Source organism: Octopus sinensis, linkage group LG8 (genome assembly GCF_006345805.1).
Source record: "Octopus sinensis linkage group LG8, ASM634580v1, whole genome shotgun sequence".
Taxonomy (NCBI): domain Eukaryota; kingdom Metazoa; phylum Mollusca; class Cephalopoda; order Octopoda; family Octopodidae; genus Octopus; species Octopus sinensis.
Genome location: NC_043004.1, coordinates 70084389 through 70108488, shown reverse-complemented (window position 1 = coordinate 70108488; position 24100 = coordinate 70084389). Strand labels below are relative to the sequence as shown.

Sequence of the window (24100 nt, the reverse complement as noted above, 5' to 3'; positions counted from 1 at the left end):
CAGTCGATGTGCGGTACTGGCTACGGCCACGTTCGGATGGTTTTTGTGTGCCACGTGCCACCGGCACTGGTACCACAAAGATACAAATTCCATTGATGTTCATCTATTTGATTTGTTTTGATTTGATTTTGATTTGATTTTGATTTTCATTGCCTCAACAGGTCTTCACAAGTGTCACAAGAAGGAAGGTATGCACAGGTGGACGACTACGTCCCAGGTAGGGGCCACAGGTTATGGCCTGACTAGTCTTGCGGGTCTTCGGATGGTGTTTTTATGTGCCATCGACACAGGTGCCAGATGAGGCTGGCGAACGGCCACGATCGGATGGTGTTTGTTACGTGCCCACAGCACGGAGGTCAGTCGGTGCGGTACTGGCTACAGCCACGTTCGGATGGTTTTCTTGTGTGCCACCGGCACTGGTACCACAAAGATACAAATTCCATTAATGTTCATCTATTTCGATTTGTTTTGATTTGATTTTGATTTTCACTTGCTTCAACAGGCCTTCACAAGTATCACAAGGAGGAAGGTATGCACAGGTGGACTGACTACGTCCCAGGTAGGGGCCATGGGATATGGCCTGACTAGTCTTGCCGGGTCTTCGGATGGTGTTTTTATGTGCCACAGGCACTGGTACCACAAAGATACAAATTCCATTGATGTTCATCTATTTTGATTTGATTTGATTTTCACTTGCCTCAACAGGTCTTCACAAGGTCACAAGAAGGAAGGTATGCACAGGTGGACTGACTAGTCTTGCCGGGTCTTCGGAAGGTGTTTTTATGTGCCACCGACACAGGTGCCAGATGAGGCTGGCGAACGGCCACGATCGGATGGTGTTTGTCATGTGCCCACAGCACGGAGGCCAGTCGATGCGGTACTGGCTACGGCCACTTTCGGATGGTTTTCTTGTGTGCCACCGGTTCTGGTACCACAAAGATACAAATTCCATTGATGTTCATCTATTTTGATTTGTTTTGATTTGATTTTGATTTTGATTTTGATTTTCACTTGCCTCAACAGGCCTTCACAAGTATCACAAGGAGGAAGGTATGCACAGGTGGACTGACTACGTCCCAGGTAGGGGCCATGGGTTATGGCCCAACTAGTCTTGCCGGGTCTTCGGATGGTGTTTTATGTGCCACCGACACAGGTGCTAGATGAGGCTGGCGAACGGCCACGATCGGATGGTGTTTGTTATGTGCCCACAGCACGATGGCCAGTGATGCGGTTATGACTACGGCCACGTTCGGATGGATTCTTGTGTGCCACCGGCACTGGTACCACAAAGATACAAATTCCATTGATGTTCATCTATTTTGATTTGTTTTGATTTTTCACATTGCTCAACAGGTCAACACCAACACACAAGAAGGAAGGTATGTACAGGTGGACTGACTACGTCCCAGGTAGGGCCAAGGTTATGACTGACTAGTCTTGCCGGTCTTCGGATGGTGTTTTTTATGTGCCACCGACACAGGTGCCATATGAGGCTGGCGAACGGCCATGATCGGATGGTGTTTGTCATGTTCCCACAGCACGGAGGCAGTCGATGCGGTACTGGCTCACGGCCACGTTCGGATGGTTTTCTTGTGTGCCACAATATATATATATATATATATATATATATATATATATATAATATATATATATATATATAATATAAGATAGAGAGAGAGAGAGAGAGGCGCAGGCATGGCTGTGTGGTAAGAAGCTTGCTTTTCAACCATGGTTCCAGGTTCAGTCCCACTGCGTGGCACCTGGGCAAGTGTCTTCTACTATAGCCTTGGGCCAACCAAAGCCTTGAGTGGATTTGGTAGACAGAAACTGAAAGAAGCCCGTCTATATATATATATATATATATATATATATATATATATATATATATAAAAGACAAAAGGGTATGTGCGCCGCTATATATATATATACATGTGTGTGTATATGTATATGTTTGTGTGTCTGTGTTTGTCCCCACCATCATTGCTTCACAACCGGTGTTGGTGTGTTTATGTTTCCAAGAGACTGATAGAATAAGTACTAGGCTTACAAAGAATAAGTTCTGGGGGTCAATATGTTCGGCTAAAGGTGGTGCTCCAGCACTGCTGCAGTCAAATTACTGAAACAAGTAAACGAATAAAAGAACAATATAAAGAAAGAGAAAGAGAGAGGGCATCCAATTGCAAAACCATTCTAAAACAAATGGTGGAGCTTGACAAAGTTCTCTAGCTTAGCATCTCCTACCAAACCATCCAACCCATGCCAGCAGGGAAAGTGGATTTTAAACGACGATGATGATGATGATTATGATGATGCGTGTGTGTGTGTGTGTGTGTGTGTGTGTGTGGTGTGTGTGTGTGTAAGTATGTATATGCATGTATCTTTGCGTTGGTTTTCCCCACCACCACTTGATAACTAGTGTTGGTTTGTTAACATCCCTATAACTTAATCTATCAATTTCAAAAGTGGCCAACAATAACAGTCTGAAGCACAACGCTTTGCCTAAAACCCTTCAACACAGTGCCCCAGCATGAAACAAGTAAAAGATCAGAGATAATGATTTTCATTTGAAGGATGTCCCCCCCCCTCTCTCTCTCTCTCTCTTTCTATCTATCTATCTATTTATGAGGGGTTTAAGGCTATCATGGTTTAAGGCTATCATGAAAGGACTGGTTGGAATCCCAAGAACTTTTACAGGGCTTTGAAAAACTGAAGGGTCACTGCAATATGTGTGTGAATCTGAGAGGGGAATATTTTGAACAAAATCATAATTAACAGATCCTTCTGCATTTTCTTTTACTCAAAGCCAGAATCTTTTAAGCACCCTTTCGTATCTCTCTCTCTCTCTCTCTGAATTATTTAAGCAAATTTATTATTCACAGCTTAAATATAGACCTCGTACCTAGCAACAAAATTCTCACATCAACTCATTTACTACAGCATGCTAACCTGATATACACATTTGACCCAAGCCACTTCTTCAAGGTTATCTATTTTCACACACACATGGATCTCTAAATAAAAGCTTTTTTTTTTTAATGTTTTTTATTTACTTTTTGATTTTTCCTAATTTGTTTAATGCCTCATTCTGAAGAAATGGTGTCAAAGACCATTTTACCCAATTATAGCAATGGAGGGGAAAGACAGAATATAGTGTGCATGCTCATGCACACACGCAATCATACACATATACATGCATTCACACAAACACACACATAGACAAACAGACACACATGCATACACATACATACACACAAACATACATATATGCATGCACACACACATGCACATTTATATGCACACACACACACAGAGTAGTGTCCTCTTGCCACTGAAGAGGAATTAATATCAAAAAGGTTAAGTTGCGTATCGCTGCAGACATGTCAAACTTATCAGAACTGATAGCAGATTGCTTCCCACACACACAATATTTTTTAGAAAAGGCATTTTTTTTCTCTTCTCTTTTCATTTTGTAACTCTAGTGTACAAACATCTCTTAAAATGTTCCCAGACAACACAAAGATTATTTTTCAAGGCATAATAAAGACATTTAAATAATCTGGAACTTAACAGATTATTTAGATTAATGTTGTTGTTGTCATTGTCATCCAGCCCTTAGACCTGCCTTAATCAAACAGGCCTATGATCAAAGGTTGCAATGTAGACATCTTGTCATTTTTATGGATGTTTTCTATGTTTTTTTTTCTTTTCGCAGACTTGGTTGTGTGGTTAAGAAGTACAGCTTGCAGCCACATGGTTTTGGTTTCAATCCCACTGTATGACACCTTGGGCAAGTGTCTTCTACTATAGCCCTAGGTTGACCAATGCCTTATGAGTGAATTAAATAGACAGAAACTGAGTGGGAGAGAAAGGTGGTGAGCTGGCAGAAACGTTAGCACACATGGCGAAATACTTAGCGGTATTTCGTCTGCCGTTACATTCTGAGTTCAAATTCCACCGAGGTTGACTTTGCCTTTCATCCTTTCGGGGTCAATAAATTAAGTACCACTTATGCACTGGGGTTGATGTAATAGACTTAATCCCTTTGTCTGTTCTTGTTTGTCCCCTCTATGTTTAGCCACCTTGTGGGCAATAAAGAAATAAGAAACTGAATGGAAGCCCAACAGACACACACACAAAGGATCTACAGATGTTAGGACTCCCCAAGGGGAAGACAGGGGACTCCTGGTGGTTTGCTGTGCTTGAAAATACACGTCAAGCTAAGTAAAAGCATGGTTGTCTTTTGACTCAGGTATGTCCCCTGAATCCCTCCCCAGCTGAGCATTCCTAACCTTGAAGGCTTGTGGGTGCTGGTGCCACATAAAAAGCACCAGTGCCGGGGCCACGTAAACACACTCATGCCAGTGCTGCATAAAAGCACCCAATACATTCTCTAAAATAGTTGGTGTTAGGAAGGGCATCCAGCCATAGAAACCATGCCAAAATAGACATGGAGCCTGAGCAGCTCTTCAGTTGACCAGCTCCTGCCAGCATGGAAAACAGACATTAAATGATGATGATGATGATGATAGAGGCAATTAGGCAGATAAACAAATTAAATATATTAAATATAACAGCTTTGGTATAAACTACAAAATATGTATAAATGTATACATGCAAAATGAGAGAAATCAAAGAATGGAGGATTTCAGATGATGAATATAAGTATAAATATTTGGATATTTATATTAATAGATCCAACTTAAACAGAACACAAAGGACAGAGAAAATTAAAGGGGAGGAAGTAAGGTGTTATGAATCCGACAGCTGTTTCTGGGGGCTCAGAGATACATCATAATGTTGATGATTTAGAGCAGTGTTGGCAACTGTTTTTGAACGTGTTTTGATAGGGTCAAATGTTATGCTTGGCACCCACTAACTGCTGTAATCAAGCAAGTTCTGCCACTAATGAGCAGATGAGGTCACTAGGTTTTATGACTTCTTTTGGGATATTAATGCATACTCTTATAATTACAACCTTATTCCACTACCAACCCTTCAAGATTGATAGATTGGTGGACATGCCCACCTTACATTTCTTAAATGTTAGTATGTCACCAACCCTCATGTTATTCCCATGACCAGACATGATTTTGCTGATGATTGACTGACAAGGAAGGACACTGCTTGCAGGACGGTGGCACTCACCTACAACTATCATACAATGTCAAGGCAAAGAGATGTGTCTGTGTAACACACACACACATGCGAACGCGCATACATACACACACACACATACACACACACACGTACATACACACACGCACATACACACAAGCACACACACACATACACATACACACAAATGCACTCACACACACACACACACATACACATAGACACACACATTCGTTATGGCAAGATGGTGTGAGGGCAATTCCTATGGCATTGAGGTAAATCCAGCCAACCACCATTAATGGGGACAAAACCCAGATTTAAAACCCTGGATGATACACACACACATGCATAGTATGTATGTGTATGTATATATATATGAGTGGCTGTGTGGTAAGTAGCTTGCTAACCAACCACATGGTTCCGGGTTCAGTCCCACTGCGTGGCATCTTGGGCAAGTGTCTTCTGCTATAGCTCCGGGCCGACCAATGCCTTGTGAGTGTATTTGGTAGACGGAAACTGAAAGAAGCCTGTCGTATATATGAATATATATATATATGTGCGTGTGTGTGTATTTGTGTGTGTGTTTGTCCCCCTAGCATTGCTTGACAACCGATGCTGGTGTGTTTACGTCCCCGTCACTTAGCGGTTCGGCAAAAGAGACTGATAGAATAAGTACTAGGCTTACAAAGAATAAGTCCCGGGGTTGATTTGCTCAACTAAAGGCGGTGCTCCAGCATGGCCGCAGTCAAATGACTGAAACAAGTAAAAGAGTAAAGAGAGTAATATATATATATATACAATGGTGGTTTCTTTCAATTTCTATCAACCAAAATCCACTCACAAGGCCTTGATCAGCCTGGGGCTATAACAGAAGACACTTGCCCAACATGCCATAGAATGGGATTAAACCAAATGGTCAAAAGCAAACTTCTCACCTCAGAGTCAGGCTTTCCTTATTCTTTTCTCTTTTTCTTTTTCATGATGGTAGTGTGTTGTTTCAGAAAGGTAAAAGAGGGGGGGGGAAATTTGGTTGCTAATTCTTGCAAATCAAGTAACTACGTGACTACTTATCATTTCAAACATAGCAAGTAAAGAGAAAGAATGCTATTTCACAGATGGTCTGATTATTAAAGATAACAGTCAAGAGATAAAGATGAGATTTCCAAACACTTACTGCATGGCCTTCCTTTTAGCAATGTTTTTCATGTCTGTCTGCTTGGATTTCAGGTTCGTTTCCTTCTTCTCGTGGTATACTGGCAGAAGAATGCTGAGAATAAAGAATTTAGGGCAATTAGAAATAATAGAGAAAGAAAGAAAAAAAGAAAATGAAAAACAATATCCATTTTAATTAAAGTCATCCGTTATTATAATTATTCATCATCATCAATAACATCGTTTAACATCTGCCTTCTATGCTGGCATGGGTTGGATGGTTTGACAGGAGCCAACAAGCAGATGCCTGCACCAGACTTCTGTGACTGTTTTGGCAGGATTTTTACAGCTGGATGCCCTTCCTAACACCAACCACTCAGCAGAGTGGACTTTGTGCTTTTTACATAGCACAAGCACAGGTAAGGTCAGTTTTGGCAAGGTTTTTACAGCTGAGTGCCCTTCCACTTTACAGTGTGGACTAGATGCTTTTTAAGTAACACCTGCACTGACAGGGTTATCAAGTAACTTGAAAAAGAAAACCTTTTGAGAGGGGAGGGGGCATTGGAGGAGGTGATCTTGTGCCAGATGATGAAAGGCTATAGTGAGACAGAGAGATAGAAACAGGTGTCTTGCTGTAGAGAAGGTACAAGAGTTACTTGGCCAAAGAGAGAGATCAGGAGTGAGGACAGAAACAGGTGTGCTGCCATAAAGGAGAAACCTGAGGGAAGTGCAGGAGAAGGAGAGAGATTGGAGACAGCAGTATAGAGATGGTGGCAAAGTGCCAGGCATACTCACAAAGGACGGGGATCAGAATATAAATGGGATGGTCAAGTAAAGGCAGAGAGAGATATAAATGCCAAGGCATACCCTTGAAGTTCAAAGGTCATAATATAAGTGTCATGATATTACCAAAGAAGCGTGATTAGTGAGTGCAGAGGGAAAGTGAGTGGTGAAAACCTGGGTATATATAGAGTGGGGGGGGGGGTTACCAGATAGCAATGATACAGAGATTATTATTATTATTATTGTCATTAAGGCAGCAAGCTGGCAGAATCGTTAGTACACCAGGCAAAATGCTTAGCAATATTTCTTCTGCTTCTTTACATTCTGAGTTCAAATTCCACCACGGTCAACTTTGCCTTTTGTCCCTTTTGAGCACTTGAGCCGATGTAATCGACTTACCCCCCTCCCCACCCAAAATTTCAGGCCTTGTGTCTATAGTAGAAAGGACTATTATTATTATTGTTATTGTAATTAAGGTAGCGAGCTGGCAGAATCGTTAGCACACTGGACAAAATGCTTCTAAGCATTTTGTCCATCTTTATGTTTTGAGTTCAAATTCCACAAAGGTCAACTTTGCCTTTCATCCTTTCAGGGTCAATAAAATAAGAACCAGTTGAGTAGTGGGGTCGATGTAATCAACTTATGTCCCTCCATTGAAATTGCTGGCCTTGTACCAAAATTTGAAACCGTCATTATTATTATTATTTGAGCCAAACAATGCCATAATGACCAGACTGTTGGATATTGTTATACACCACTGATCACAATGCACTTTCTTGTAGTGCTGTAGCTTTCAAATGATGCTACCCTACTGGCTACACGGGTAGATGTATGGGGTATATGTGATCAAGATCACAACACTGTCCCTGAATGGAAAACCAAGATTACTCATTCACAGCTGAGTGGACCAGAACAACATGAAATGAAATGTCCTGCCCAGGAATACAAGAAATTTTCTGGTCCAGGAATCGAAACCATGATCTCGCAGTCATGAGTGCAACACCTTAACCACCAAGCCACTGCACCTTCACTGCAAAGTTACACAGTAAACCTGAACTGACCGTCATTAATCAGTTACCATGGTGATAGTGCAGCGTTAGTTTCTCCTTCTAGCTTCTGTAGTAATTAACTGCAAAATTTAATATCCAACATCAGAATTGACTCAGCTTCAGGGCTTCAGCTTCTCACATATCTGAGAGAGATGAAGTAAGTTTAGAAAAGCAGGGAAAGAAAAACATGAGGAAAAAATGATGAGGAGAGCAAGCAGAATCTTTCCAGGAGAGTTTTGGTTTTTTTGTTTGTTTTTACATTTATTTTGTAATTTTTTTTTTTTATTTTTTTTTTTTTTTTTAGATTGTGAGTTAAGTAGGTGGTGTTGGAAGTGTCAGGTTTTGAATAGTCTGCGTTGGAGGTGGAGTTGTTGAGAAGAGCAGTGAGTGACTGATTGCCCAGTTAACTCATAATAACATCCTTGCTTACCATTCTTTTTCTCTCCCACGTCCCTGCAGACACACATGAACACACACACACACACACACACACACACAGAGGCACATACATGCACACGCACACATACATCCAGAATCACAAACATACATGCACATACACTCACAAACACATATACACACATGCACATCCACACTACACACACACACACAGAGGCACACATACATGCACACAAACCAACACAGACACACACACAAGCTCACACATACGTGCCATAATTATATTCAGAATGCCTGCAATTTATCTAAGTAGATTTCAGATTCCCTCTTACAATATATTCCATTTCCTGTATCAACTTCCCTTAGATAGTGTGTGTGTGTGTGAGTGAGTAAGTGAGCGTGTGTGTGTGTGTGTGCGTGTGTGTGTGAGTGAGTAAGTGAGCGTGTGCGTGTGTGTGTGTGTGTGAGTAAGTGAGTGTGTGTGTGTGCGTGTGCGTGTGTGTGAGTAAGTGAGCGTGTGTGTGTGCATGTGTGTGTGAGTGAGTGAGCGTGTGCGTGCACACATGCACACACTCATTTCGTTTTGTAAATCAGCTAGTTTTCTTGTGGCTACTGCTTGTTTACCTTGTTTATAGTCGGGGTGGGGATTGGGGCAGGAGGCAAAGCTCATGGCATTTGCAGACACTTGCAGATTGGTGAGGCTGATGACAAAGTAGTCTTCATAACTATGGATCGATGCTTATAAGAGAAACATACGTAAGCATGACAGAGACAAGAGGCAAGTTTAGAGAAGTGGACGGCAGGAGCCAATCCTAGGCATAAAAGTTTAGGCAAAGTGCTCTGCGGTGGTGGTTCCCCAGCATGGCCACAGCTCACAGGCTAAAGCAAGAAGTGTGAAAGAGTAGGACTTTTGGTGAACATAGTACAGATGACAGAAGAAAGAGACGTCTACATGTTGTACACACACACAAACATACACAAAAATACATATATACATACAAATACAAATATATATATATATATATATATATATATCATCATCATCATTTAACGTCCGCTTTCCATGCTGGCATGGGTTGGACAGTTTGACTGAGGACTGATGGGCCAGAGGCTAGAAGAGTCTCCAATCTGATCTGGCAAAGTTTCTACAGCTGGATGCCCTTCCTAATGCCAACCACTCCGAGAGTGTAGTGGGTGCTTTTACGTGCCACCGGCATAAGGGCCAGTCAGACAGTTCTGGCAACAACCATGCTCAAAAAGTGTTTTTTACATGCTTTCTGCACAGGAGCCAGTCCAGTGGCACTGGCAACGACAATGCTCGGATGTGCTTTTAACGTTCCACTGGCTTGAGTGCCAAACAGGCAGTACTGACATCGGTTTTGGTTTGTTTACACTTGCTTCAATAGGTCTTCACAAGCAAAGTTCATTGTCCAATGAATGAGGGGTACTCATAAGTGGACCAGTTATACCCACTGGCATAGGCCATGGGCTACGGTCTGACTTGGCTGGTTGGGTCTTCTCAAGCACAGCATATCTCCAAAGGTCTCAGTCACTAGTCATTGCCTCGGTAAGGCCCAATGTTCAAAGGTCATACTTCACCACCTCATCCCAGGTTTTCCTGGGTCTACCTCTTCCACAGGTTCCCTCAACTGCTAGTGTGTGACACTTTTTCACACAGCTGGCCTCATCCATTCACAACACATGACTATACCAGTGCAGTCGTCTCTCTTGCACACCACATCTGATGCTTCTTAAATCTTTTCTCTCAGGGCACTTACACTCTGTTGTGTAGGCACTCTGACATTACACATCCAACGGAGCATACTGGCTTCATTCCTTGCAAGCTTACGCATGTCCTCAGCAGTCACAGCTCATGTTTCACTGCCATGTAGAATGGCTGTTTGTATACATGCATCATACAGTCTACCTTTTACTCTAAGCGAGAGGCCCTTTGTCACCAGCAGAGGTAAGAGCTCTCTGAACTTTGCCCAGGCTATTCTTATTCTAGCAGCTACACTTTCAGAGCATCCACCCTCGCTACTGACTTGGTCCCCTTTTATATATATATATATATATATATATATATACACATACATACATACTATAATGAAGAAAGCTGGTTATTAATTAGATATGTAACAATTACTAAAAGAAAGCAATATTAAAAGCTTGACTGTCTGGGAATATTTTTATAAATTCATGTTCTAAGAAATTTCCTATGATTTCGATATCTGAAGTTTATTGAATTTTTTAAACTCCAAATACTTGCAAATTTAAATATTCATTGCATTCACTGTGGAGAGTAGATTTTAATGTTTAATAATAAGCACTATTAATTCATTGCAGGCAACATTTTACATTTTTATTTGCAACAGTCTCTCATTCTTGCTCACCTCTATTTTCATTAATGATAATTTAATAATAGCTGTATGACTTTGATACAAGACACAATTTCAAGAATATCATCAGTTTCCGGAGTTTGTTAAATGAATATTTTTGATGAAATGAAAATTTTTTAATATACCAGTATAATTTTTAAGTGATTTTGTCATGAATGAATGCATGCTATTACTCAAAATAGCTACTTAATTTTCATATGAGGCAGAATTTCAAGAATATTATCAGTTTCCAGAGTTTGTTAAATTAATATTTTTGATAAAATAAAAATTCTTTAACATCCCAGTATAATTTTCTTTTTCTTTTTTTTAAATGAAGAAGTGATTTCGTTGGTATGGCTACTTAGAATGCTATAAACTTTAAAATGATAACTATGTGATTGCTGCTATTTCTAGCATGCTAACCAAGATAGTTCTTAATGAGCTTTCACTTATATATAATATGCAACTGAAAAAGAAAATTTAGCAGCAAAGGCACAACGACAGACAGAAAGGAGATGCCTGAATATGCATGGAGACATAGACATGACCAACTGGTTAGGGTATCTTGAGAGGAGAATATTCTACTTCAAAATAATGTCAGACCACAAATTGTTGATGCAACACTAAAGAGATCTTTTCTTTGCAATCATGTGGAAGTAGTGGAGTTGATAACCAATCTAAGACTTCTTGCAGAAGATCATTCTGATGAATGAGAGTTTGGTAATTACCTTCTTGGTGTAGGAAATGGTAACATTTCTGTTGAAGAAAGCCTAGGTGAATTCAAAATCAAACTACCCAGTGACCCTTGCCTTGAAAAGAGTACCCTTTCAGGTCTATATGATTTTCTATATGCTGACCTCAAAAATAACTTCACAAACCCTGTGTACCTAGCAAATAGAACCATCGTTACTCCAATAAATGAAACAGCACAATTTGTGAATGATTTGAGCTAAAAATATAGACAAGCTCAGATACAGTTGATAATGAAACTCTGTACCCAATTGAGTTCATCAACAAGCTTACACCATCGAGGTTTCCACCAAACATTCTCAAACTGAAGAAAAAGCAATGCATAGTGCTTCTGAGAAATTTAGATGCTACTAATGGGCATTGCAATGGCACACACTACATCACTGTCAGTTTACAGGATCATCTTATCGAGGCTGAGGTTGCTTCTGATCCTTATGCAGGATCAACTCTGCTAATCCTAAGAAAACCACATGTATCTCAAGAAATGAAATTTCCATTGACATTTACACACAAAAAAAATTTCCTGTCAAGCCAGCTTTTGCCTTGACATGCAACAATGCACAGGGACAGACTTTTGAACAAATTGCAACATATCTTCTGACACAATTCTTCTCACATGGTCAGTTGTATATCTAGAGTTCAAAAGAAGGCAAATGTAAAAATATTGACCGAGAGAAATGGAAACGGTATCATTACTGAACAATTGTGTCAACAAGGAGATACTACTTAAAAGCAAAATATGCTTTCCAGCAAGTCTCAGTAAACAGAATTAACACATAAATTATATGTCAAGTATCATATATTTGTGTGGAATTAAATTGTTTTGGCATATTTCAACACATACCAAATGAATGATATCATTATATTAGATCATTTTAAATTTGGGTATATTTGAGAAAGTAAGGAAACATCATTCCCAAGTGTTCTCACAGCACCAAACTTTTGTGTGAGTGTGTGTGTCTATGCGTGCAAGCGTGCATCCGTCTGTCCATCCATCCATCCATCTATCTATCTATCCACACCTATGTAAGTCCTACAAATTATTAATCATAAATATATATAACAGATTGACTCTTTAAAAAAGAGAGATTATGACTGTTATAAAATAATGAAAGCAATATTTACTAAGCAAGTGAACGCTATTATACAAAGAAATAATTATACGTAAAATATCATAAAAATTATTAGAATAGGGAATCAAATGTGGAAATATTATCGAGTGGGTAGCAGAAAACCACCCAGAGGACATTCTTTCTGCTAGCATATATATATATAATATATATATATATATATTATATATATATATATATATATATATATATATATATATATATTATATATATAAAAACACACACACATACATGTACTGAATATTTTGTTAGAGTATACTGTAATAATTCTGACATCTTAAACAGCACCATGGTTGTGTGGTTAAGATGTTTGCTCCCCAACCAAATGGCTTCAGGTTCAGTCCCACTGCATGGTACATTGGGCAAGTATCTTCTATTAAAGCCCCAGGCTGACCAAGCCTAGTAAGTAGATTCGGTTGACAGAAACTGAAAGAAGCTCATTGAGTACATGTGTGTGTGTTGTTGACACCATGTGTTAGTTGTAAATGTGTAGCAAGGACACAGTACTTTACAGATGATGTGTGTAGGAGAGGCCTAAATGCTGTTCATGGATATACACACATTTTATAATATCAGTTGCTAATATTAGGTAGAGGGGCTCCAAAAGGGGTCTCATGGAGTAGTGTCCCTGCCTTCCTGAGCTAGTTTTCCACCACATTTCTTAAAAATCGAAGTAAAGGCCTTGGTCTCGGAACCACTTATGTCTAGAAACTAAGGTCGGGGGTAAACAAAGGGATGCTCCCTGTAGAAAATGCAGCTCCAAAAGTGCCTCATGATAGCAAAGGAGAATGGGCACTAGCCAGCCCAAAGGTTGGGGTGGGCTGCACCTGCCTACCTCAGTTGCTATGGTACTGAGGTAGATCTGGCCACCCCTGTTAACAGGGACAAAACCTAGATTTAAAACACTGGATGATGATGATGATGATGAGCTGCACTAGTAATCTCAATCATACCTGATCCAGATACCTTTTAAAAGGTATTCCTTGGACATCAAGGTATCTTACTGAGACATCTGGACCTCCTCAGACTAACAAATATGAGTAAAAGCAATCCAGCCCACCAATAATGTATGAGTACTACAGCCCCATACAATAATGTATGGGGCTGTAGTGGGATTGAACCTGAAACCATGTGGTTGGAGAGCAAATATCTTAACTTTTTAAAATATTCATTCAACTGTTCAATTGACATCTGTTTTTTTCCAGATAGATTAAACTAGGGATCAGCAGAGTAGGCAATATTTATATTGGAATGTAGAGGGTTTATATGGCTACACAAGGGGTTGATAAACACCTGAAATGATGTTGAGCATTGTTGTTATTTACCAAGTTCATAAAGTGTGTTCATTAAATTTCTTTAAATATTTTTTATTAAAAAGCAGTAATGACACAAAAGAACGAAGGAATTATTGTCATCATTATCATCATCATCATCATCATCATTAACATCTATTTTCCATACTGGCTTGGATTGGAAGTTTTGACATACAGCTGGCCATCTGAGGACCTGTGCAGACTCCAATTGTTCATTGTGATATGGTTTCTAAGGCTGGATGCCCTTCTTAACACCATAAGTCAAGAAATTTTTTATTCACTATACTTTCCAATTTCATGTTAGAAAATTGATATGTGATTGACCATTCCACCAAGGAGTCAACAGAATGACAAGAAAATTTAATGGTAGCACAGCACCTGTTCATGTGAGCACAGAACGTAAACATTCACAAAGCTGTACACATGCATATATACACACACACACATGCACACAGCTGTGTAGTAAGATGCTTGCTTCCCAAGTACATGCTTCAGAGTTCAGTCCCACTATGTGGCACCTTGGGCAAGTGTCTTCTACTATAGCCACAGGCCGACCAAAGCCTTGTACATGGGCTTGGTAGAAGGAAACTGAAAAACGCCTGTCATATATATGTGTTATGTGTTGTGTGTGTGTAAATGTAAATATATATGTGTCTCTGCACCCCCACCTCTGCTTGACAACTGGTGTTAGTTTGCTTACATCCCCTTAACTTAGCAGTTTAGCATATATATATATATATATATATATGTTAATAAAATAGAACATATGCATATATATAAACATATATGTACGTACCTACCTCTACATGTACATATACACGCATATATGTGTACAGGACACCAAAAAGACGTCGAACACATAGAGAGACGAAACACATAGACACAAACCAAGGAACAAGACAAGCAAAAAAAAGAGAGATACAGGACAATAAGCACAACGAAAAATCCCCTTCTTCAGTCGCTAAGGTTTCATCTACTAAACGTTTCGAAGGATAAAAGCGAGACGTATACTTCGAAGAAAACTTCCTTCCCGCGAAAAGCAAATCAATTAAAATTCTGAGATCTTTTCGCAGAGGGGTAAAAAAAAAAAAAAAAAGCAAGACGGTAACGACAGTACAAACATATAAACAGTAAAAAATATATATATAAACAGTGGAAAAATGAAAATATAACAGTGAGAGACAGGACAAGGAGAACAAGATAAGGGCTGTTAACGCCAGACGAAAAAAGTATTGCAAACGCTGGATTATCGTGGACGACGAGAGAGAGAAAATGTGTCGACCAGTAGCCTTAGAAGGCGGGTGAGAAAAGACAGGATAGCAGTTACGACGGAAGTATCGTCGCAGATGGACGACGGGAATGGGGGAGGAGGAGCAAGAGGAAGAGAGAGAAGAAGGGGAATGGTGCGAGGAGACCATGAAGAATGGTGAAAGGGAGAGAGAGAATGAAGAATGAGAGAGAGAGGAAGAGACAAGTTAAGTGAGGGAAAAAAAGACGAAAAAGGGAATGGGAGAGAAAGAAAGAAAGATGCAGAGTCGCGTGAGAGTTAATATCAAGGCTAACTTGATAAACAGAACAATCTTACTTAATAGGGTGCGTGCGTTTAGTCGTATAATATGTTAATAAAATAGAACATATGCATATATATAAACATATATGTACGTACCTACCTCTACATGTACATATACACGCATATATGTGTACAGGACACCAAAAAGACGTCGAACACATAGAGAGACGAAACACATAGACACAAACCAAGGAACAAGACAAGCAAAAAAAAGAGAGATACAGGACAATAAGCACAACGAAAAATCCCCATATATATATATATATATATATATATATATGGGGAACAGCTTTTCTTTTAAACATACTGTATTGAAAACTCAACTATGTTCAAATTTTTTTTCCTTTCTGCTGTGTAAAGTTCCAAGCTTTAAGAATATTGTGAAAGGGTGGAGTTTTTACCTTTACAGTGGAAGTAGAACAACTATTTAGGAGAGGATATGCAAAAAATCATGATGGTATACAATATATCTTTCTCTTTTTTGCAGATTCAATGCATGATGACAGCTCCTACAGTGGCTATTGTTAAAATTGAAGCATGGGCGTCAGGGCAAAAGGAGTGGTGGAACTCTATGGCGAGATGAAGGAAGTCTTGAAGGATGGCCACCTGCCTGACTCCATAGTGAAAATCTGAATGTTATGGTTTCAGACTGGTCATTTCAAGGTTACATATGAATCCCAGACAGGATGACCAACTACTGCACTCACAGAGGACAAAGCCAATGCTGTGCATGTCCTGATTCTCTAGGACCACCAGATTTTAGCTAAAGTCATAGTTGAAACTCTGAGGATTTCCTGGTTTGGTTTGTTTATACTTGCCTCAATAGGTCTTCACAAGCAACGTTCATTGTCCAATGAATGAGGGGTACTCATAAGTGGACCAGTTATACCCACTGGCATAGGCCACGGGCTACGGTCTGACTTGGCTTGTCGGGTCTTCTCAAGCACAGCATATCTCCAAAGGTCCCGGTCACTAGTCATTGCCTCAGTAAGGCCCAATGTTCGAAGGTCATACTTCACCACCTCAACATTCTGGACATGGGAAAGCTTTCTGCGAAATGGGTGCTGAAATGACTGAACATTTATCAGAAATGCATCAGAGTGACAACATCAATGGCAATATTGGACCAGTTTGCAACAGGAGAGACTGCTTTTATGGCTCGTTAAGGTCACTATGGATAAAACTTAGCTTCGTCATTATGATCCCTAGATGAAGCAGTAATCAACAGAGTACACCACAATGGTTCACCATATTCCATGAAGTTTCATTTCCAAACGTCAGCTAGAAAGGTTCTGGTTTCAGTGTTCTGGGAGAAAGATGGAGTACTCCTCAAAAAATACCTGCCAATAGGTTACACCTTCAACGCAGAATACCACATGTCTTTGTTGGACAAACTGAGTGAAGCTTTGAAACAGAAACCCCATGAAAAGCTGAGCCATGGTGTCCTGTTTTTGAACACACAGCACATGAAATTCTACAGAAAATACATGAATTTGGCTTCAAACTGGTAGACCACCCACCTTACTCTCCTGATTTGGCCCCCTCTGACTATTACTTCTTTCCATAACTGAAGAAATATTTCAAGGGAATGAAATTTCATTCATATTCAGAAGTGACTGCTGCTACAGAGGCCTGGTTGGAGGCCCAATCTTCTGAGTTCTTTTTTCAGGGCTTAGAAAAACTGAAGGACCACTGCAATAAGTGAGTGAATCTGAGAGGGGAATATGTTGAATAAAATCATAATTAACTGATCCTCTTGTATTTTCTTTCACCCAAAGCCAGGAACTTTGCAGCATCTCCTCATATGTGTGTATGTATATATATATATTTGATGATTGCCACTTCTTTACAGAAGGATGCCATCTCTTCAAATAGTAAAGCTGACATGAGATGTCAAGACTAACCCACTCCAGGTAAATGCTGCCACAAGTACAAGTAAGTACAGGACCTCCAGCAAAGCATCAATAGGTAAACAGAAAATCTACCAACAGGACATATAAAAAAAATGGGTAGCTATACTTCAAGGGAGATAATTTTTCTGTCCCAAAGAAGATTTGTTTGAACGAACAAATTTTTTATTTTATTTTATTTTATCTAGTTTCAGCTCACGAGCTGTGGCCATGCTGGGGCACCGCCATGAGTGAACGAACGAACAAATGAATGAATGAATGAATGTGTTCACTCTTATGGTTGAAGGTCGACTTCCAGACACAACCACCACTCTTCACCATGTTGCAGTCTCGTGTTATGGCCATACACTTTACTGGGCTTTTATCACCGTTGCCCAAAACAGCTTTCTGTCTGCCCAGCATAACACATTTTGGGCCCTGACAACATGGCCAAAATATTGCCACTTACACCATATGACCATCATCACCAACTTTTGTTCTGCTCTCATCCTATATCTCCCATTTAACTCTGATAACTAGTTACAATAGATTAACTTGCAAATACAGTACACATCTAAAAGAAAGCTGGTACATGAGTGTAACTATGTCACATAGGAAGCATAAGCAGTACAGATATGGTATAAACGATAACTTGTTGTTGTTTAGTCCCTGGTCAACCCTTCTAGCATAGACCAATGACAAAAGGTATTCCAATCCAACCTTGAATAAATCTGTTTGTTCAAATATATCGAAGACTACATCATTTAATGTCTTTAGGAATAAGTGCAGTCAATTGTATCAATCCCATCCATTATCTGACTTAAAATTTATTTTATCAGAAGAACAAAAAATAAAGGATCTGAACTCAGAATGTAAGGAAGTGTAACATACATGCACGTATTTATGTATGTATGGTTGGGACGCAAGCTTCTTAATCACACAGGTAATAATTGGCAACAGGAAGGGCATCTTGCCATAAAATACCACCTCAAGTAATAATTCCTTCGTTCTTTTGTGTCATTACTGCTTTTTAATAAAAAATATTTAAAGAAATTTAATGAACACACTTTATGAACTTGATAAACAACAACATCATTTCAGGTGTTTATCAACCCCTTGTGTAGCCATATAAACCCTCTGCATTCCAATATAAATATTGCCTACGCTGCTGATCCTAGTCTAACCCATACCAGCATGGAAAAATGGATGTTAAATAAACAAATAGCGTTTAGGGTTTACCTCTTCAGATCGTCTAGAATCTTCTGTTGATCTTCAACTGGAATTTTAGGCCTGCCAAATAAAATATCATCTTAATATAAATATTTTGAAGAATGTAAAGAACGATGGAAGACATTTTCATATAAATGCAACACATTAGTAGGAGGGAGTAATTTAGTTTCTAGAAGAGATAAAAATTCTTAGTGAAAAAAAAGTCTGATTTATTTCATTTATTCTTTTATTGATTTCGATCTTTGGACGCTGCGGCACTGCCCTCTGGAGGCATTTCAGTGAGTTATGTCGACCCCAGTAATTCGTCTGGTATAAAAAAAAATCTATCGAGGCGCAGGAGTGGCTGTGTGGTAAGTAGCTTGCTTACCAACCACATGGTTCCGGGTTCAGTCCTACTGCGTGACATCTTGGGCAAGTGTCTTCTGCTATAGCCCCGGGCCGACCAATGCCTTGTGAGTGGATTTGGTAGACGGAAACTGAAAGAAGCCTGTCCTATATATGTATATATGTATGTATATATATATATGTGTGTGTGTGTATATGTTTGTGTGTCTGTGTTTGTCCCCCTTGCATTGCTTGACAACCGATGCTGGTGTGTTTACGTCCCCGTCACTTTGCGGTTCAGCAATAGAGACCGATAGAATAAGTACTGGGCTTACAAAGAATAAGTCCCGGGGTCGATTTGCTCGACTAAAGGCGGTGCTCCAGCATGGCCGCAGTCAAATGACAAACAAGTAAAAGAGAGTAAAAAGAGAGTAACGAGAGTGCGATTTTTTTTTTTTTTTTTACAGTTAAAGGGAGATAACTCTCTCAGCATTACTATTTCATGTCGCAAAAATGGCCAAGTTATTCGCCTCCCCAACTACGTCGTTTCAAGTTCAGTCCCACTGCGTGACAACTTGGTCAACTATTTTTTACTATAACCTCAGGCCGATCTAAGCCTTGTGAACGGATCTGGTTGAAGGAGACTGAAAGAAGTCACGTCTTTCCTCTAAAAGGTTTGCTCTATCAGTGCTGAGTTTGGGGTTAAATATATATGAAATACAACAGAATGGCCACAACACTATGCATTCACTTAACATCGCTTGTGTATATCGGATTCCCTTTTGCTATCTTTTATCTTTTACTTGTTTCAGTCATTTGACTGCGACCATGCTGCAGTACTACCTTAAAGGGCTTTAGCCGAACATATCGACCCCTTTTTTTTAAAGCCTAGTACTTATTCTATCTATCACCTTTACCAAACCGCAAGGTTACGGAGGCGTAAACACACCAACACCGGTTGTCAAGCGGTGATTGGGAACAAACACACACATACATTATATATATATATATATATATACGCACACATATATATATATATATATAGGACGTGTTTCGTTAAATTTCCATCTACCAAATCCACTCACAAGGCTTTGGTCTGCTTGAGCCAATAGAAGACACTCACCCAAGGTGCCATGTAATGGGACTGAACCCAGAACCATGTGGTTGGGAAGCAAGCTTCTAACCACACGGCCACGCCAGTACCTATATTATGTTAATGTTTGTTTTGAATTACGAAAATATATATTTCAACAGGTTCTAGAATATTCAGTATGGCTGTGTGATTCGGGTTCAGTTCCACTGTGCAGCACCATACATGGTACGGGCCAACCAAAGCCTTGTCAGTTAATTTAGTAGACAAAAGCTATAAGAAGCTGATCGTAAATATGTGTGTGTGTGTGTGTGGTCGTTTTATATCTTTTACTTGTTTCAGTCATTGGACTGCAACAATGATGGGGCACTCACTGCCTTGAAGAATTTTAGTTAAATTGATTATAGTATTTTTTTTAAAGACTGGTACTTAATCTGATTTCTTTTACTGAACCACTAACTTACAGGGACATAAACATACAACACCAGTGGTCAAACAGTGATGGGGGACAAACATGAACACAAAGACACACATACATATATATATATACAATGGGCTTCTTTCAGTTTCCATCAACCAAATCTACTCACAAGGCATTGATCAACCCAAGGCCCTTGTAGAAGACACTTGGCCAAGGTGCCATGCAGTAGGACTGAACCTGGAACCATGTGGTTGGGAAGCAAACTTCTTACCACAAAGCCATGCCTGCACTCATGTTTGTTTACATTTATACTCCAGTATTGTTGTTGTTGTCACTTTTGTCAAGAAGTTGTGCACTTGTTTGAAAGCTTTATAGACGTGAGACTTATTATAAAAGGAGATAATGGTTAATGACAGGAATGGAATCTGTCTGTAAAACAAAGCATCTATAATATATTCCTCTAAAGGTGGCAAGCTGGCAGAAACGTTAGCCACACCGGGCGAAATGTTTAGCAGTATTTCGTCCGTCTTTACGTTCTGAGTTCCATTTCCGCGAGGTCAACTTTGCCTTTCATCCTTTCGGAGTTGATAAATTAAGTACCAGTTGTGTATTGGGGTCGATCTAATCGACTGCTCCACCACCCAGAGTAGAAAAGAATATTTATTTAAGGCGGTGAGCTGGCAGAAATGCTAGCACGATGAGTGAAATGCTTAGTGGTATTTCGTTTGTCTTTACGTTCTGAGTTCAAATTCTGCCAAGGTCGACTTTGCCTGTCATCCTTTTGGGATCAATGAATTAAGTACTAGTACTGGGATCGATCTAACTGACTGGCCCCCTCCCCAAAAATTTCAGGCCTTGTGCCTAAAGTAGAAAAGAATATATTACTCTAACTCATGCTAGCATGAAAAATGAACACCAAACAAACAAACAAATACAGGTATGTCTGTGTGGTTAATAAGTTTGCAATTAACAGCAAGGCATTTCAGGCATCTGCCTTCTGCCTTAATTGTCAATACTGGACCAACCGAAGTCTTGGAAAGGAAATTTGAGAGACAGAAACAGTACTGAAGCCTATCACGCACAAGACCACCAAAGCAAACAAAAAAAATGGTTGTGTCATGTTTATTGTTCCAGTGAACAATAAATCCCTTAATTCTAGGTTTTCAAAGTTGAGTGAGGAGATGTTTTTAAAACCTGGAAGCAGCATGGTTGAATGGTTAAGAACTTCGTTTCTCACTCATGAGGTCTCGGGTTCAATCTCACTGCATGACATCCTGGGCAACTGAATGTAATTATCAATAACCTCAGGTTGACCAAAGTCTTGTGAACAAAATTGGATAGTCAAAAACTGTAAAAGTCCAGCCGATGGATGACAGACAGTAGTGGTAATTCCATTGGTACAAGCCTCGTCACAAACCATGTCACCAACACAAATCGATCGCGGCCAAGATGCTTTTCATTCATAGACTCTGACTCGATCGGGGCTGCTGAGGGACAGAACAATAGCAAAAACTTTACATCTCTTAAAGGTACAAGAACGTAGAGAACGGAGAGTTGGGGGCAGACTGATATTTAAAGGGTATCAAGGTTTCCATCGATAAAGCCGAACGAACAGATGAGACACAGAAACACGTGGTTTTAAGACTGTAGTAAACAATGTAGTAATAATTAATTAATACACACATAAATTAGTTGGAGAGTGCAAGGAGTGTTGACCTACCAAAGTGTCTTGAAAGGGGTTATCAAAACAGATTTCACAGCCTTCTTCTTTTGCCGTGCTGCTGTCTGGTGTAAAGACTGACTTTGCTCATGTTTCCTTAAAGTAGCCATTTTCTGTCTCTTAGCAACTTCCTGTTTTTTTTTCATATTAAACAAGCAAGAGCAAGGCAGAGTTGTTTCCCCTGCAAGTGGTTACTATTTGGTGAAAAGTCATTTCTTTATCTTGGGATCACAGTCAATAGGCACAGCTACAGTTTATTAAAACCCCTGCTTTGCATAGTTTTTCTTTTCGTCTCGTTTTTTTTTTTTTAGTCACTGGATGGGGTTATGCTGAGACACAGCCTCGAAGGATTTTAGTCAAACGAATTGACCACAGATGAGGGCAGCTGCATCGAACTCTCTCATGCACCAAATGGCAATTGCTAAAAAGCATTCGTGAAGTAAAATCATGTAGCAACACCAAATGGCGGTGCCCCAGCATGGCCACAGCTTGTGAGCTGAAACTAGATAAAATAAAATTTAAAAAAAAAAATAAAATAAAATAAAATTTTAAAAATACTTTTAATCCCTGGTATTATTCTATCAGGTGGAGGCACATGGCCTAGTGGTTAGAGCAGCGGACTCGCGGTCGAGGGATCGTGGGTTCGAATCTCAGACTGGGCGATGTGTGTGTTTGTAAGCGAAACACCTAAGCTCCATGCAGCTTCGGCAGAAGGTAATGGCGAACTTCTGCTTACTCTTTCGCCACAACTTTCTCTCACTCTTTCCTCTTGCAGCTCACCTGCGGCGTCACAAGGAAACTGGGAGACTGGCCCTTATGAGCCAGGTGTGGCTTGAGAAGGAACAAACAATTATTCTATCAGACAGTTGTGTTGAACGACTGTAACATGAACAAGCCAGCACTGGCTGTCAGTCGCTGGTGGGGGATACCCTCTGGCTGCACCTCTCCTACACGGATCACAGTGACTTTGTTATTGATGTGAAATCCTTGAAATACACCACAACGTCTACAAACTTTTGAACTTTTCGTAAAACTGCCCCTTTCGTTTTCACTTTATTTATTTCCTATAGATCGTTAGCTACTACACACATTTTTTTTTCTCTCCTTGTTTTTTTTCTGTATATCTTTCTGTAGAAGAGCGTAGGCTCGAAACGTAAAAGACTTTTTCTATTCCTGAGCGCTATACTAATACATCTGTTTGTTTTGTACACCACCTGCCTTCGTCTTTTGTTTATTTTCGTAAACTTTCCCTTTATATATATATATATATATATATATATATATATTGTGATGGTCAGTCGGTTATGACGATGAGGGTTCCAGTTCATCCGATCAACGGAACAGCCTGTTCGTGAACGTAGTTCTTGGGGAGATTCAGCGTGACAGCGTATGACAAGGCCAGCCCTTTGAAATATGGGTACAACAGAAACAGGAAGAAAGAGTGAAAGATCGCCACCACCCCCTGTTGGAGCCTCGTTTAGGTGTTTTCACTCAATGAACACAACGCGATCCTACAACCGCAAGTTCACTGCCTGAACCACTGGGCCATTATGCTTCCATATGTATATATATATATATATATATATATATGATACATACATACACACACACACACATGTATATATATGCATATAAAAGGGTATAAAGATTTATACACAGTGAGAAAACCCTTGACAGGACTTCTTACATGCTAAAAAGGGCAGTTAACCCCAAACCACGAAAAAAAGGAATTCTTAAGGCATGCTGCTAATAGGCACTACTGTCAAAAAATTAGTTAACCCTATACTCAA

At 39.8% G+C, this 24100-nt stretch overlaps 1 protein-coding gene across 2 annotated transcripts in view; it reads right to left on the bottom strand.

Annotated features, from left to right (window-relative positions):
* Positions 1 to 22751, bottom strand: part of LOC115215042 — a 42200-nt gene extending 19449 nt beyond the window's left edge. Inside the window, exons 1-3 of one of the 2 annotated variants that reach the window (XM_036505442.1) lie at positions 22274 to 22751; positions 18765 to 18815; positions 6290 to 6382 (exon numbers count right to left, since the gene is read on the bottom strand). In XM_036505442.1, the coding sequence (XP_036361335.1) occupies positions 6290 to 6382; positions 18765 to 18815; positions 22274 to 22275 (146 nt within the window). In that variant the 5' untranslated portion in view covers positions 22276 to 22751. The remainder of the gene's footprint in view (positions 1 to 6289; positions 6383 to 18764; positions 18816 to 22273) is intronic. The other variant, XM_029784176.2, reaches the window with a different exon arrangement.
* Positions 22752 to 24100: the final 1349 nt, after the last annotated feature.